This window comes from Myotis davidii, unplaced genomic scaffold, assembly GCF_000327345.1.
Source record: "Myotis davidii unplaced genomic scaffold, ASM32734v1 scaffold554, whole genome shotgun sequence".
NCBI lineage: Eukaryota > Metazoa > Chordata > Mammalia > Chiroptera > Vespertilionidae > Myotis > Myotis davidii.
The window spans coordinates 992,648-1,007,125 of NW_006285312.1; the positions used below are offsets into that span (position 1 = coordinate 992,648).

General features: G+C 40.4%; 1 protein-coding gene across 1 annotated transcript in view; it reads right to left on the reverse strand.

The window, feature by feature from the left end:
- Nucleotides 1-6,763: 6,763 nt before the first annotated feature.
- SEPT14 (septin 14) overlaps nt 6,764-14,478 on the reverse strand; it is a 24,092-nt gene continuing 16,377 nt past the window's right edge. The window contains 3 exon segments of the mRNA XM_015558979.1: nt 6,764-6,943; nt 11,582-11,714; nt 12,995-13,163. Coding sequence (XP_015414465.1) covers nt 6,764-6,943; nt 11,582-11,714; nt 12,995-13,163 — 482 coding nt within the window.

The window sequence follows — 14,478 nt, forward strand, 5'->3', positions numbered from 1 at the left end:
TCTTAAAGGAAATCTAGTTTGATCTTTTTTATTTACCAGGGAAAGGACTATTAAGGGATAGATGTTAAAAAGTATCAGGTCAAAACGTTAATACTGTAATATGGTCATTTTTTACAATTAAAAGTCCCATGAGAAGTATATCCCACTATTTAATATTAACCTATACCAGTGCTTATTCCAGTATTTAATGTTGCATGACTTGGACTTCTCAGAAGACAAAAAGTTCGCTAGAGGTGGAAATGTCTTAGCTTACTAAGTTAGAAGCCTTTATGGAGTGAATGGGAGCAAATACTGAGGTCGAAGCTCACATAAAAGCTGCTAATTTGTGCAGCTTTGAGTCCAGCTCTTGTTCCTGCCTGTCGTATAATGTGAGCCCAGTAAAGTGCTGCTCATTCTCACCTCCTACTGAGACATACTGCGTTGTATAATCTGCAAGGCAGCGTGAGAAGAGCCCTCGCTTTTCCCATGGCCACCCTGGAACTCTTGTTCATTTCATATATTGGGAATAATGGACATGACAGAAAACTCATTCACACTGAGCGGAAAGAAAGGGCCCATTCTGGAGGTGAAGGTCTTTGTTTTCTGTCAGGTGTCGCTGTTCCATGAGCAACCACAGGCAATCTCTACCCCCTCCCCATGAAAACTAATAGTTACAAAAAGAAAAGCAAATGGAGTTGGAATGCTTGATCTCTAAGGGACCATAGTAGGCATATGTATATGTAGATTATAAAAATAATTAAAATAAAAACAAAGGAGACTTAGTTGTTGAATATACAGCCAATCAAACTGGAATATGGTGCAGTGGAGTCCCATCTTTGATCAAGTTGTAAAGACGTCTCTGAGGGCAAAAATGGTGTCTAACCAAAATTATACTTGAAAATAAATATTACCTTTCCCTCATTTATTTCTTCTTCCTTTTTGGTCAGTTTCTCCGTGGCTTTCAATTCTTCAGTTTCTTGAGGTGGTTGGCAAAGTTGCCATCTGAATGGAGGTTTCCTTCTCAGCGAGTGCTGGGAAAAGCCCCTATTCACACTTTGCGTAGGTTTTAACATCTGGTTCAGGATGACTTGCACTATGTTGAATGCCCACTGGGGTCCTGTGTATCTCTCCAGAGCAAAGATCATGAGGACAGGCCAGGGAACCTGTCCTGGGCCAGGACACCAGGGACGCGGAGAACAGAAATCTGCCAGTTCCCAAGCTCATGTGCATGGAGACTTAGTCACCCCGAGGCCAGACATGACTGAAACACTGAAGACTTGGTTTGTGACCAATCTGTCATGGAATGGGAGACACCTGGGAGTCCTGGGTAACGGAAAGGCCCAGAGTCCCGTCAGCGGAGCACAACGTGGAGACAGACTATTGCCACATTTTTAGCCCCAATTTTATTTTATTATTTAAAAAAAAAAATAAACAACACGCTGAGATGGAAAAGAGCTTGATAGTCCCTTGACCAGAATCGAACCTGGGACCCTTAAGTCCGCAGGCCGATGCTCTACCCACTGAGCCAAACCAGCCAGGGCAAGCCCCAATTTTAGATCATATTGTGGGGTAGGGAACCCTCCACCCAGGGAAATGTTGAGGTGGTGTGGATGGATGAGCCATGGTCCGACAGGCCTGGGGAGCCCCAGAGCCCTAAGCCTGCTGGAGGGTTGCATACAGCTCATCTGTATGGAGTGTGGTTCAGGGTAGCCAGAAGCAGAGGGGCCAAATCACAGGCACACATTCACTTGGGACACAAGGCATGTGCCTAAATCTCAGTCCCTGCCTATCAATGTCACTTATTCCCACTGAAGACAACAGGGTGTAACTCCGAAGTCTTGCCATGGAGAGGTGAAGAAGGACCCACTGTGGAATCTTCCACTAAGGGGCGCCTTGGAGTCCTGGTTGCTGGGTTGGTCGAAGCTGCTGGAGGCCCGGGCTCAAGAATGAACACATGCAGCTCTGCTCACCTCCAGAGCCAGGGGGATAAGACAGCCTGGCTCCTGGTCCTGCTGCAGGGGCCGGCTCAGGAGAGACCAGCCCACAGTCGGGCTCCTGTGGAAAACCAGGCATCTGCCAATGTTCCTACCTACACAAGCATAAAGGATGCTATTGAACCGGAAGACAAATATTGTGAGGACTGTAAACCTTAATTGGTGAGACCGGACAATCTGCAACAGGAGACATCGAAGAGTCATAAGTCCTGGATGGGACAGGGACCCCATTAGCACAATCATTTGGGGACTGACGGTTGCACCTGTGAAGCCCCAGTATCTTTTCATATTTCAAGGGGAACCCCTCCATCAAAGACAATACCCAAAAGGTTTGAATGAGCTTTGGCCCACAAGCCTGAAGGGCTTCAGGAGCCCAAAGCCTGCTGCAGACATGCCCACTATGCATGTGCATGCTGGCGGGTCAGGGTAACCAGGGATAACGGAGAGTTCAAGGGTAAAGAGGTGCCTTTTACTGGTGGGGGTTCATGAAAGATCCAAGGCATCTCCCTAATTCCAATCCCTATTCTACTTAATTACCTATTACCCCTGAGGAAGATCTTGGGAGTACTCAAAAGTATCCCATGTTGCCCTGGCCAGTGTGTTCAGTGGATAGAGCACCAAAGGATTGTGGGTTTGATTCCCAGCCAAGGGCACATACCTGGGTTTCAGGTTCAATCCCTGGCCTAGTCAGGGCAAGTTTGGGAGGCAGCCAATCAATGGGTTTCTGTCTCAAAAATCAATGGAAAATATATCCCTGTATGAGGATTAACAACAAAAAACTCCTATACTGTGGTGGGGCCAGGCTGGCAGGGTATCCTCCAATGAGAGACATCTGGAAATCCTTGTTGAAAAGCTCACGGTTAAAGGAGGCCTGGGGCGGGAACTAAGCTGCACATGCACATTTTGTTCCGATCCCCATGACAAAGGGACCTAAGACCCAGCCTTGGTCTTGTTCCGGGCCCAGGACTAAATGCAGGAGTGGCCAAGTCACTCTCTGCGCTTTTGGGGAGAAATGATATGCCAATGTCCAATCCTGCACCTGCACAGAGGTTCCTATTCCCCCAGAAGCCAGGTGTCCCTGAAACTCTAAAGCGTTGATTGGTGAGACAGGAATTTCTGAAAACTCCCAAAGTCCTGTCCTGAGAGGCAGCTTGAGCAATTGCGGGCTATTTCCACCTCTGTAGCCTCAGCACGTGATTGTATTGCAAGGGGGAACCCCCACCAAGGTCCAAAGACCAAGGTCCTACAAGCCTAAAGGGACCTGTAGCCCAAGTCCTTCTGAAGGGGTGCCTACTGCATGACACTTAGTTGAGAATATCCAGGAATAACAATAATTTCAAGGGACATGATTGGTTGTTCGCGGTGCAGGACCAGGGGTGCCCACGGTGTCTCAGTAATTCCCATCTCTGTCCTAACTACTGTCAGCTGTTCCTCCTGAACAAGACCTGGGGGAACTCAAAGTCTTGCCAACACTGGTTGGGAGGAGCTGGAGGTTTACCCTCCAATAAGAGACCTGGAAATTCTTGTCAGAAGGGTCGTGGCTGGTGGAAACCTGGATCAGGATGGAACTGCGCGCTCTGGCCCTACACAGTTCTTCAGAGCAAGGAGAGTAAGTCCCTGCTCAGACCCGGAACCAGTCCAAGACTCAGTCCAGGAGAAGCCAAGCCACTCTTTGCCGTCCTGAGAAAAACCAGGCATGGGCCAAAGTCCAATTCCGTATCTTCTCAGAGGCTCCTATTCAAACAGGCCAAATATCTCGGGAAATATTAAGCCTTGGTAGGTGGGACCCAGGAGATCTGGGAGTGGAATGAGAGTCCTTGGTCCTGGAGAGATGCAGGACCCCAGCGACAGCACAACCAATAGGGGAATGGCCGTCACCATCCTTGCAACACCAGCTTCAGATCATATTGCAGATCATATTGTTCATCCAGAACAATAACCAGGTGGTTTGGAAGGACATGGCTTCCCCGGCCTGGAGAGCCCAGCTGAAGTGCTGAATTGATGGGTACTACTGCCCAGCCATGTGTCGTGGCGTCAAACCCCATGTCGATGTTCTTACTCAATTGGTGTCATTTTCCTGCACTGACATAATGCTGTTCCGAATGCAGCTGACAAGAGCGTTCTTGGAGACATCTCTTTAGAAAGTGTTCTAATTCACTTCACTACATGCCTTAGGGCCGTGGTCGGCAAACTGCGGCTCTTTGGCCCCTTGAGTGTGGCTCTTCCTAAGCCTTAGGAGTACCCTAATTAAGTTAATAACAGTGTACCTACCTAGATAGTTTACGTTTAAAAAATGTGGCTCTCAAAAGAAATTTCAATCGCTGTACTGTTGATATTTGGCTCTGTTGACTAAGGAGTTTGCCGACCACTGCCTTAGGGTGTGGAGACACTTCCATTCAGCGATAGCACAGATCTGAATGCAGCACGCAGGTTGTGTTCTTAGAAATAAGTTTATTGTAAGTGTTTTTAAAACTTCAGTACATGCATTACACAATGGGGACCACCTCAGTTCACTGATATGACACTGGTGATCACATAGGTTTTAGGTAGTGATTTTAGAAACATCTTTATTACAACTGTTCTGACACCTTTTACTCTGTACATTAAACTATGGAGATCAATACCAACCACTGAGACAACACTGGCATGATGGTAGATTCCAAAGTGTCATTCTTAGAAACCTGTTTATTACATGTGTTCTTAAAACTTCATACATGGGTTAAAGAATGGATCACTTTTACCTTCTGATATAACACAGGTCTGAAGGTAGCTTACAACTAATGTTCCTAGGGACATCCTTAGTATCAGCATTCTTACACACTTCACTACATACATTCAGAATGGGGACCACCTCCATGTAGTGATGTAACACTGTTCTGAATGCAGCTTCCAATGCAAGTAGCGTTCTTAGAAACATCTTTATTAGAGTGTTCTTGATATAACATTTGCTGATATAATTGAATTTTAACATAAAATTTAAAATTTATATTTCTAGTGTTTTTAGAAACATATGTATTGGAAGAGATCGTAATTACTTCACTATATTCATTACAGACTGAGTGTCACCTTAGCCTGGCCAGTGTGGCTCAGTGGTTGTGCATCATCCTATGAACCAGAACGTCACAGTTCGATTTCTGGTCAGGGCACATGTCTGGGTTGTTAGCTCGACCCCCAGAGGGGAGCATGCAGAAGGCAGCCAATCAATGATTCTCACTCATCATTGATATTTCTATCTCTCTTCCTCTCCCTTCCTCTCTGAAATCAATAAAAATTTAAAAAATGTTTTTTTAATTTTATAAAAAATAATGTCACTTTCATTCTTGACTATAACACTGTTCTTAAACTGCTTGCATGTAGCGTTCTTAGAAATATCTTCATAACTAGTATCCTTTATACATTTAAAAACCTTTATGAATTTCAGAATGTGCATTGTTTTCATTTACTGAAATAACAGTAGTCAAAATGCAGCTTGCAAGTTGTATTAGAAAGCATGTTCTTGCCCTGACCGGTTTGGCTCAGTGGATAGAGCGTCAGCCTTTGGACTGAAGGGTCCCGGGTTCGATTCCGGTCAAGGGCATGTACTTTGGTTGTGGGCACATCCCCAGTGGAGGTGTGCAGGAGGCGGCTGATCGATGTTTCTCTCTCATCGATGTTTCTAACTCTCTATTCCTCTCTGTAAAAAGCAATAAAATGTTTTTTTTTAAAAAAAGAATGTTCTTAAGCATTTTTCTACATGCATTACAGGAAGGGGATCATTTTTACTCACCTGTATATATAACACTGGCTTGAGTAAAGCTGGAAAGCAGCAATTTACAAATATCTCTATTAGAGTTGTTTGTAATAACATCACTACCTTCATAACACAATGGTGATCCCTTTCACTCACTGATGAGCTGGTTTAAATTCAGCTTACAATGGGCACTCTTAGCAACATCATCTTTCGACCTATTCTTTATCACCACCACACTCATTACGAAGTGTATTTCCATGACTGAGATAAAACTCCTTTGATTGCAGCTTGCAAATAGTGTTCTTAGAAATTCGTTAAGAATTCACTACATGCGTGGCAGAATGAGCATCACCTCCATTCCCTGAAGTAACATCATTCAAAACGCAGCTTGCAAGGGGCTTTGTTTGATACACGCTTGTTTCAAATGTCCCTCCCAATCACTGAAATACATTGTGCACAGCAGAGCTGGCAAGTACTATTTAGGGAAATCTAACTACATGTGTTCTTAACACATTAATACGTGTGTTAAAGAATGTGTATCACTTCTAGCTCACAAGTGTATTTTCAGAAACATGTTAATTACAAGTGTTCATAACACTACACTATATGTACTATAGAATTGGTATGACTTTCATGCTGTAAGGAAATTTTGGAAATTACAAAGCATTATCTTATTTCTAATACTTTGATAACTTTTGTTTTAACATATAAGGCATACTATTGTCAGCAAAATATTACGGTTTCCCATTGTTCTTTGGCTCTCTCTAACTTCTGAATATTAGTTTTATAAGAACTGACATCAAAGTATAGCAGTTCTAATCAAAAACTTAATCTTCTATTATAATAAAAACTATCAAGAAATCACTCAGTAGATTTTGATAAGGAAAATGCTGAGGACATAGCAGTTAGAAGGTGCCTGCTTTTAAGAGTTGAAGGAAAATTTATTAACCAGCATATAATAAACAAATTTTAAGAATTAGTAGAACTTCAATCAGGTAAGTGCTATGAAGGTCATCTCCCAAAGAGACAGGGCTCTACAACAGAGAATGGTGAGAGAGGACTATTTCTTACGATCTTTCTCCTTTTTTATATTGGCGCAACCCTGAGTCTGTGATATTTCAGAGTCAGCCTTCATTTTATAAAAATTCATGATTTCTTCATCCAGTTTTCTTTTCTCCTCCTCAAGTTTTATTGTCTCCTCTTGCTGGATTCTTTTAAGACGCTCAAACTTGTCCTGTAGCTGTGAAACAAAGATGCATTTGTGACTCAAAGCGCCATATGTGGGTATCTCTGGGAACATGCTTGACTTCTTTCCTGGTTATCAAACATATATTAATCATCAAAGTAGAGTTTGATCTTAATAACAATCTCAAAACTTTGTTTTAAATAAACATTCACATATTTAAAAAATTCATCAATTAAAAAGTGTCTCCCCATTGAACCAAATGTAATAAAAACTATGGCTATAAACAACACGGTTTTTTATTTTTTGTAAGTATATTTTTATTGATTTCAGAGAGGAAGAGAGAGACAGAAACATCAATGATGAGAGAGAATCATTGATCAGCTACTCCCTTCATGTGAGACCGTCACCCAGGCATGTGCCCTTGACCGGAATTGGACCCGGGACCCTTCAGTCCGCAGGCCAACACTCTATCCACTGAGCAAAACTGACTAGGGCAACACTCAGTTTTTTAAATACTTGTTTTTCCAAATAATATCTATTTTCTCACTCTACACTTCCCTATAAATCTCTTCAAATAAAATTTGATAAATTCATGCTCATTAAAAATATACACATTGAAATATAGTAGGAATGATGAAACAATTGTTAAGACTTTAAATGATACAGACCTTTTCTTCTTAAGTGAAATTAGCATAATTATAGAAAAAAAATTCCAAACACCTCATTCAGTTACTTTTTATTTACTTGTGAGGTTGTATTTAATCTGTGGGATTTAAAATAAATATAATCAGCCATATGAAAGAGTCCATTAGAGTTGGGCCTAGATCTTAACACAACTTCATTCAACAATGTAAGGATTGCTTGTATGCATCAGAGAAGGTATGGCTTATATATACTAATAAAAAGGTAATATGCTAATTTGACCGGGAGACCTTCGGGACATCCTTCCAGACAAAGACATGGTGGCAGGGCTAAGGCACAGGTGGTTAGGGGTGATCAGGCCTGGAGGGGAGGGCAGTTGGGGGTGATCAGGACAGTAGGGGGGGCAGTTGGGGGCAAGCAGGCCAGCATGCAGAGTGGTTAGGGGCTATCAGGCAGACAGACAGGTGAGCAGTTAGGAGCTAGCAGTCTCAGATTGTGAGAGGAATGTTTGACTGCCAGTTTAGGCCCAATTCCACAGGGATTGGGCCTAACCCAGCAGTCAGACATCCCCCAAGGAGTCCCAGATTGGAGAGGGTGCAGGCCAGGCTGAGTAACATGCCCCCCACCCCCACATGAATTTCGTGCACCAGGCCACTAGACTATAATAATAAAAGCGTAATATGCTAATTAGACTGGACGTTCTTCCGGATGACCTTCCTGACAAAGCCACGGCAGCAGGGGCCAAGGCAGCTGCCACGGCAGTGGAGGCTGAACCCCTTGCACGAATTTCGTGCATCGGGCCTCTAGTATGGCATAAGAGTCTAAAGGACAAGTTTATTTGCAGCTTAACTTTTTGAAAAACAAGTAGACCGGGGGATTCTATTGCCACAATATTAACCGTCTGGTGTATATGACTGTGGAGAACACATACACGGAGTGAGCACCAGTGGTTTTCAACCCTAGGTGCTCATTAGAACTATTCAGTGAGCTTACATACCTCTCAATGTTCAGGCTGCACAAGATCAATTACATCAGATGACCTGGAGCTGGAACCCAGGCATCAATGCTTAAGAAAATTCCCCAGGTGATTTTATTGTGCAGCAAAGGCTGAGATCATGGTTCTAAATAAAGATTCTTTTTTCCTTTCCTGGAGTCAGATGTCTCTTGGAATTACATCTTCAGCCCTGAGAAGCAAATGAGCATCTAGATACAATGGCAAGAAGAATGAATGGAAAGGCTGGGGATGTGAGAGTGTGGTATCTGTAAGTGATGGCAAAAATCATTGTGGAAATATTTCTTTTTAAAATGGGAGCGTGAGAGTAGAAATCAGAGAAAGCTAAACTTCATCCTAGTGTACAAACATTTCAAATATCAATGACTCTGGTGAAAAGCCTGAAGTTTTCCCCAAAACAGGTACAAAGCAAGGATGTATGCTCTCATCACTCCCTTTCAACCTTGTATTAGAAGTCCTTGCTACGGCAATAAGACAACAGAAGGAAATAAAATATTTACAGATTGAGAAAGAAGACATAAAACTGAGATTATAGCAAAGTTGCAGGATATAAGGTTAGTTGCTTTTCTTAGCAAGGACCTACAACCAAGATTACTCTGCCCAAGAAAACTATCATTCAAAACTGAAGGACAGATAAAAAGCTTTCTAGACAAGAAAAAGCAAAAGGAGTTCACCACCACCCCCAAACCAGTATTCTGTGAAATGTTAAAGGGTCTTCTTTAAGAAGAAAATAAAAAATATGAACAATAAAATGGCAATAGCCCTAGCAGGTTTGGCTCAATGAATAGAGTATTGGCATGTTGACTGAAGGGTCCTGGGTTTGATTCCGGTCAAGGGCACATGCCTGGGTTGTGGACTCAATCCCAGTTGGGGACGTGTAGGAGGCAGCCGATCAATGATTCTCTCTCATCATTGATGTTTCTCTCTCTCCCTCTCCCTTCCTCTCTGAAATCAATAAAAATATATTTTAAAAATGAAATGAAATGGCAATAAATAGATATCTACCAACAATTGAATCTAAAGAAACAAAATAAACCAACAAGCAGAACAAAAACGGAATCATAACGACTGAGTGCCTGCTCCATGCTAATCTTTGTTCTAAATGCTGAGGATACGGCAGCTAACGGGAGGGCCAAGGTGCCCGCGTTGAGACTTAGAGGAAAATATACAATGAGCAGACACATTTTAAAAATTAGTAGAACTTCAACCAGAGATAAGTTCTATGAATAACAAGAAATTTTTTATAGTTACCAGATGGGAGGAGTTTTGGGGGATAGGCAAAAAAGGTGAAATATTTAAGAAGTATAAATTGATTGTTACAGAATAGTCATGGGGGTGCAAAGTAGAGTGTATGGAATATAGTCAATACTAGTCTAATAACCATGTATTATCTCAGATGGGTACAAGATTTATTGGGATGATCACTCCAGTTATGTAATTTCTAATCACTGGGGTGTGCAACTGAAAGTAATATAATAATGTATGTCAACTGTAATTGAAAGTAAAAGATGATTGAAAATTATATTCCAAAAATTTTTAAAAAGGTTCACTGCTTTTCTATATATCAGCAATGAATAGGTAGAATTTCAAATTAAAACAATACCAATTGCATTAGCACCCCCCAACATGAAATACTTTGGTATAAATCTAAAAATATATATATACAAAGCCACATAAGGAAAACTAAAAAACTCTGATTTTAAAAATCAGAGAAGAGCCCTAGCCAGGTAGCTCAGTTAGTTAGAGCAACATCCCAATACACCAAGGTTCGTGCTCACTTCAGCAGCACATATACCAATACACCAAGGTTGAAGGTTCGATCTCCGGTCAGGGGATATACAAGAAGCAACCAATGAATTCTTAAATAAGGAACAATAAATCAAGATATATATCTCCCTTCCTCTCTCTCTCTTTCTCTCTCTCTCTCTAAAAATAAATAAATACGGTTAATAATTTTAAATCAGGAGAACTAAATAAATAGATATTCCATATTTGTGGATAGAAAGACTACATATTATCAAGATGTTAATTCTTCCCCACATAATCTAGAGCAGCAGTTCTCAACCTGTGGGTCGCAACCTTTCACAGGGGTCGCCTTAGACCATCGGAAAATGCATATATAATTACATATTGTTTTTGTGATTAATCACTATGCTTTAATTATATTCAATTTGTAACAATGAAAATACATCCTGCATATCAGATATTTACATTACGATTCATAACAGTAGCAAAATTACAGTTATGAAGTAGCAACAAAAATAATTTTATGGTTGGGGGTCACCACAACATGAGGCACTGTATTAAAGGGTTGCGGCATTAGGAGGGTTGAGAACCACTGATCTAGAGATTCAACGCAATCCCAATCCAAATCCCAGCAAGTTATTTTATGGATATTGACAAACTGATTCTAAAGTGTATATGGCAAAACAGAAGGCCCAGAAAGCCAGCACGATATTGAAAGAGAACAAAGTTGGAGCACTGATGCTACTTGACTTCAAGATTGGCTATAGTATTCTAACTAAAGCTGCAGTACTCAAGAAGTAAAGGCGCAGAGAAGCCCAAACAAAAGGAACCCAAAGAGAACCACACCAAGACACATCATAATTAAAATGCCAAGAGTAAAAGACAAAGAGAGAATCTTAAAAGCAGCAAGAGAAAGACAGTCAGTTACCTACAAGGGAGTACGACTGTTAGCTGATTTCTCAACAGAAACTTTGCAGGCCAGAAGGCAGTGGCAAGAAATATTCAAAGTGATGAATACCAAGAACCTACAACCTAGATTACTTTACCCAGCAAAGCTATCATTCAGAATTGAAGGTCAGATAAAGAGCTTCACAGATAAGAAAAAGCTAAAGGAGTTCATCACCACCAAACCAGTATTATATGAAATAAAAGCAGAGGGTGGGGTGGGAACCGGGTGGAGGGGAGCTATGGAGGGGAAAAGAGGAAAAACTGTAATAATCTGAACAATAAAGATTTAATTTAAAAAAATAAATAAAAATGAACACAAATTATATCAAACTACAAATACTTGCTTCTTTTTCAGCTTCTTTGAATGCTATTTCTTTCTCCATAACTCGCTGCATAAACTTATGCTTCAATTCTTCTTCTTCCCTCTGGCATTGTTCATGGAACTCCTTTCTTTTGGCTTCATAGATCTCTTGAAAACTAAAAAGAAAATTTTATTAGTTTTATATTAAAATGCTAATATAAATAAACATGTAAAATATATATTCTATATTGAGTCCCATACAGAGAAATGGGAATTTCTATATCATGAGATGTAAATATGAGATGGGTGCCATACTGAATATAAGAGTGCTGTATATAGAGAATATAGCCCTTGCTGGGTAGGTTGGTTAGAGCATCATCTGGACTATGCCATGGTTGTGGGTTCAATCCTGGCCAGGGTATGTACAAGAAACAACCAATAAGCCCTGGCTGGCAGCTCAGTGTTTAGAGCATCAGCCTGCAGGCTGAAGGGTCGTGGGTTCGATTCCCAGTCAAGGCCATGTACCTGGGTTGCAGGTTTGATCCCCAGCCCAGTTGGAGGGCATGTGGGAGGCAACCAACTGATGTGTCTCTCTCACATAATTGTTTCTCTCTCTCTCTCTCTCTCTCCCTCCTTCCCTCTGAAAATCAATGGAAAAAATACCCTTGGGTGAAAACTACAAAAAAAAAAGACATAACCAATGAATGCATAAGTAAGTGGAACAGCAAATCAATTCCTCTCTTTCTCTCAAATCTATTTTTAAAAAGAATATATATATATATATACACTAGAATTTTGAAAACAGTTATATTAGGGATTTCTTCCTCCACCACTTCTTATATCACATTTCTTCACATCTTTTCACAATAAAATTTGCAAGAATCTCTAATTTATGCGATTCTCAAAATAATTAAAATAAAGCCAAGTATCTTTCAAACTATGATTCATTTAAGATAGCCAGTTCAACTTTGGTTGTGCTCAAAGTACCAACACTAATACAACTGTCATACTTTTGCAGCACAAATCCTATTTCCCTTCAATATAGCTAAATACACCTGCTCTCCAACCCTTTCCACTTGACTTCCATGGCAGTGCAATGCTGCTTTTCCTCTTCCCTCCATCCAGTCCTCCGTAGTCTTTGCATCCTCTCAATATCCTTTGCCAACCTGTGCTAATATTCTCCAACCTCCTTTCTGAACTTCTCTTTTGGATATAGAACACTTTAGCGTATGCACATAGCGGGTACACATAAGTTAGCATATAAATGAGCCCTTGCACTGTGCTACTCTTACAAATGTTCTCTAAGTCTGAAAATGATTAAAAACACACACAAAACATTCAGAATAATTGACGATATGAGAAGTACAGTTCTTCTCATTCCAAAATGATTGCATCTCATGATAGTAGGGGCTTTGTAAATCACTCATTAGCTTGTTCTAGAAAGTTCTGTACTCACCTCAGCTGCTGGTTGTCTGGGCCCACATCAGTGAAGCCCATCTTCTGCAGTCGGCAGTGCCTGTAGCATTCATAGTGCTTAGCGTGGGTTACTTCTTTCAGGTGTTCCGTATTTGTACAAAGAAGCATATCCCGAAGCTTAACAAAGTCACAGTGATTTTCGTTTTCCACTAGGCAGAGAAATAATAAAGCCCAACACTTTATCCATCTCTAGCACTCAATAAGTTTTATCAAATAAATGTATGCATGAAAGACATTCAAAATAACAGCTAAAAGATCGTTCTGGTGAATAGCTAAAATTGTCTTAACTATGTTTACATGGTACATACCAATTATAGATAGAGCTTATTCATAAACCAGAAAATTTGCTTTAAATTTATCAGCCAGAATATAAATATGAAACAATAAAATAATGTTATGTTATATTAAAATATGGCATAAGTTTTCATTAATAATGATGTTAATAGTTTACTAGCTACCTCAAGGTATTTTACAGAGTGCTAACAAAGAATTAGTACAATTCGAGTTAAGTAAATAATTTCATTAGGTTAAGTCCACTCACATAAAGATCTTTATAATTGTGCATGCGTAAGTTATCATATTCTATTTATACAAGGTATTTATGAGACCAAATTAGTCAATATTTAAAATAAATCAATAAATTCACATGGCTTTCTCTTGTGTTTGTCACATTCAGAAGACTGAGTACAACATATTGTGTTTGATATTGTAAACAAATTTAATATTCACTAAAATATGTTCTTTTTAAACTATGTTTCATAAATTAAAAAATGTCTGCCTAACCAGTGTTACTTGGTGGTGAACGTCACCTCATGAACCAGGAGGTCATGGTTCAATTCCCTGTCAGGGCGTATGCTCAGGTTGCGGGCTCCATGCCCAGTAAGAAATGTACAGGAGGCAGCCTATCAATGATTCTCTCTCAACACTGATGTTTCTATCTCTCTCTCTCCCTCCTTCCTTTCTGAAATCAACAAAAATATGTTTTTAAAAAGACATCTTGTTAAAAAAATTTTCTAATATATCAATTTAAAAACAACATTTGAAAACTAGGACAAGTAAAGATAATCCAACCCCCAATAATTAGTATTACAAGCATATAAACTAGACAACAAATGACTGGATATCACAATTTTCCAACTCATCATGATGCTAGATAACAAATAGGAATGTCTAAGTATAATCCAAATGTAGCAAGTTATATTTGTTTATTTTTAAATAGCTTATAACCCTTTTTTTCTAGTGACCACTTTACAATGTTTTATAGCCCTAGCCATTTGGCTCAGTGGATAGAGCGTTGGCCTGCGGACTGAAAGCTCCCAGGTTCCATTCCGGCCAAGGGCACAGGGCACATGCCTGGGTTGCAGGCTCGATCCTCAGGAGAGGCGTACAGGAGGCAGTCAATCAATGATTCTCTCTCATCACTGATGTTTCTCTCTCTCTCTCTCTCTCTCTCTCTCTCTCTTT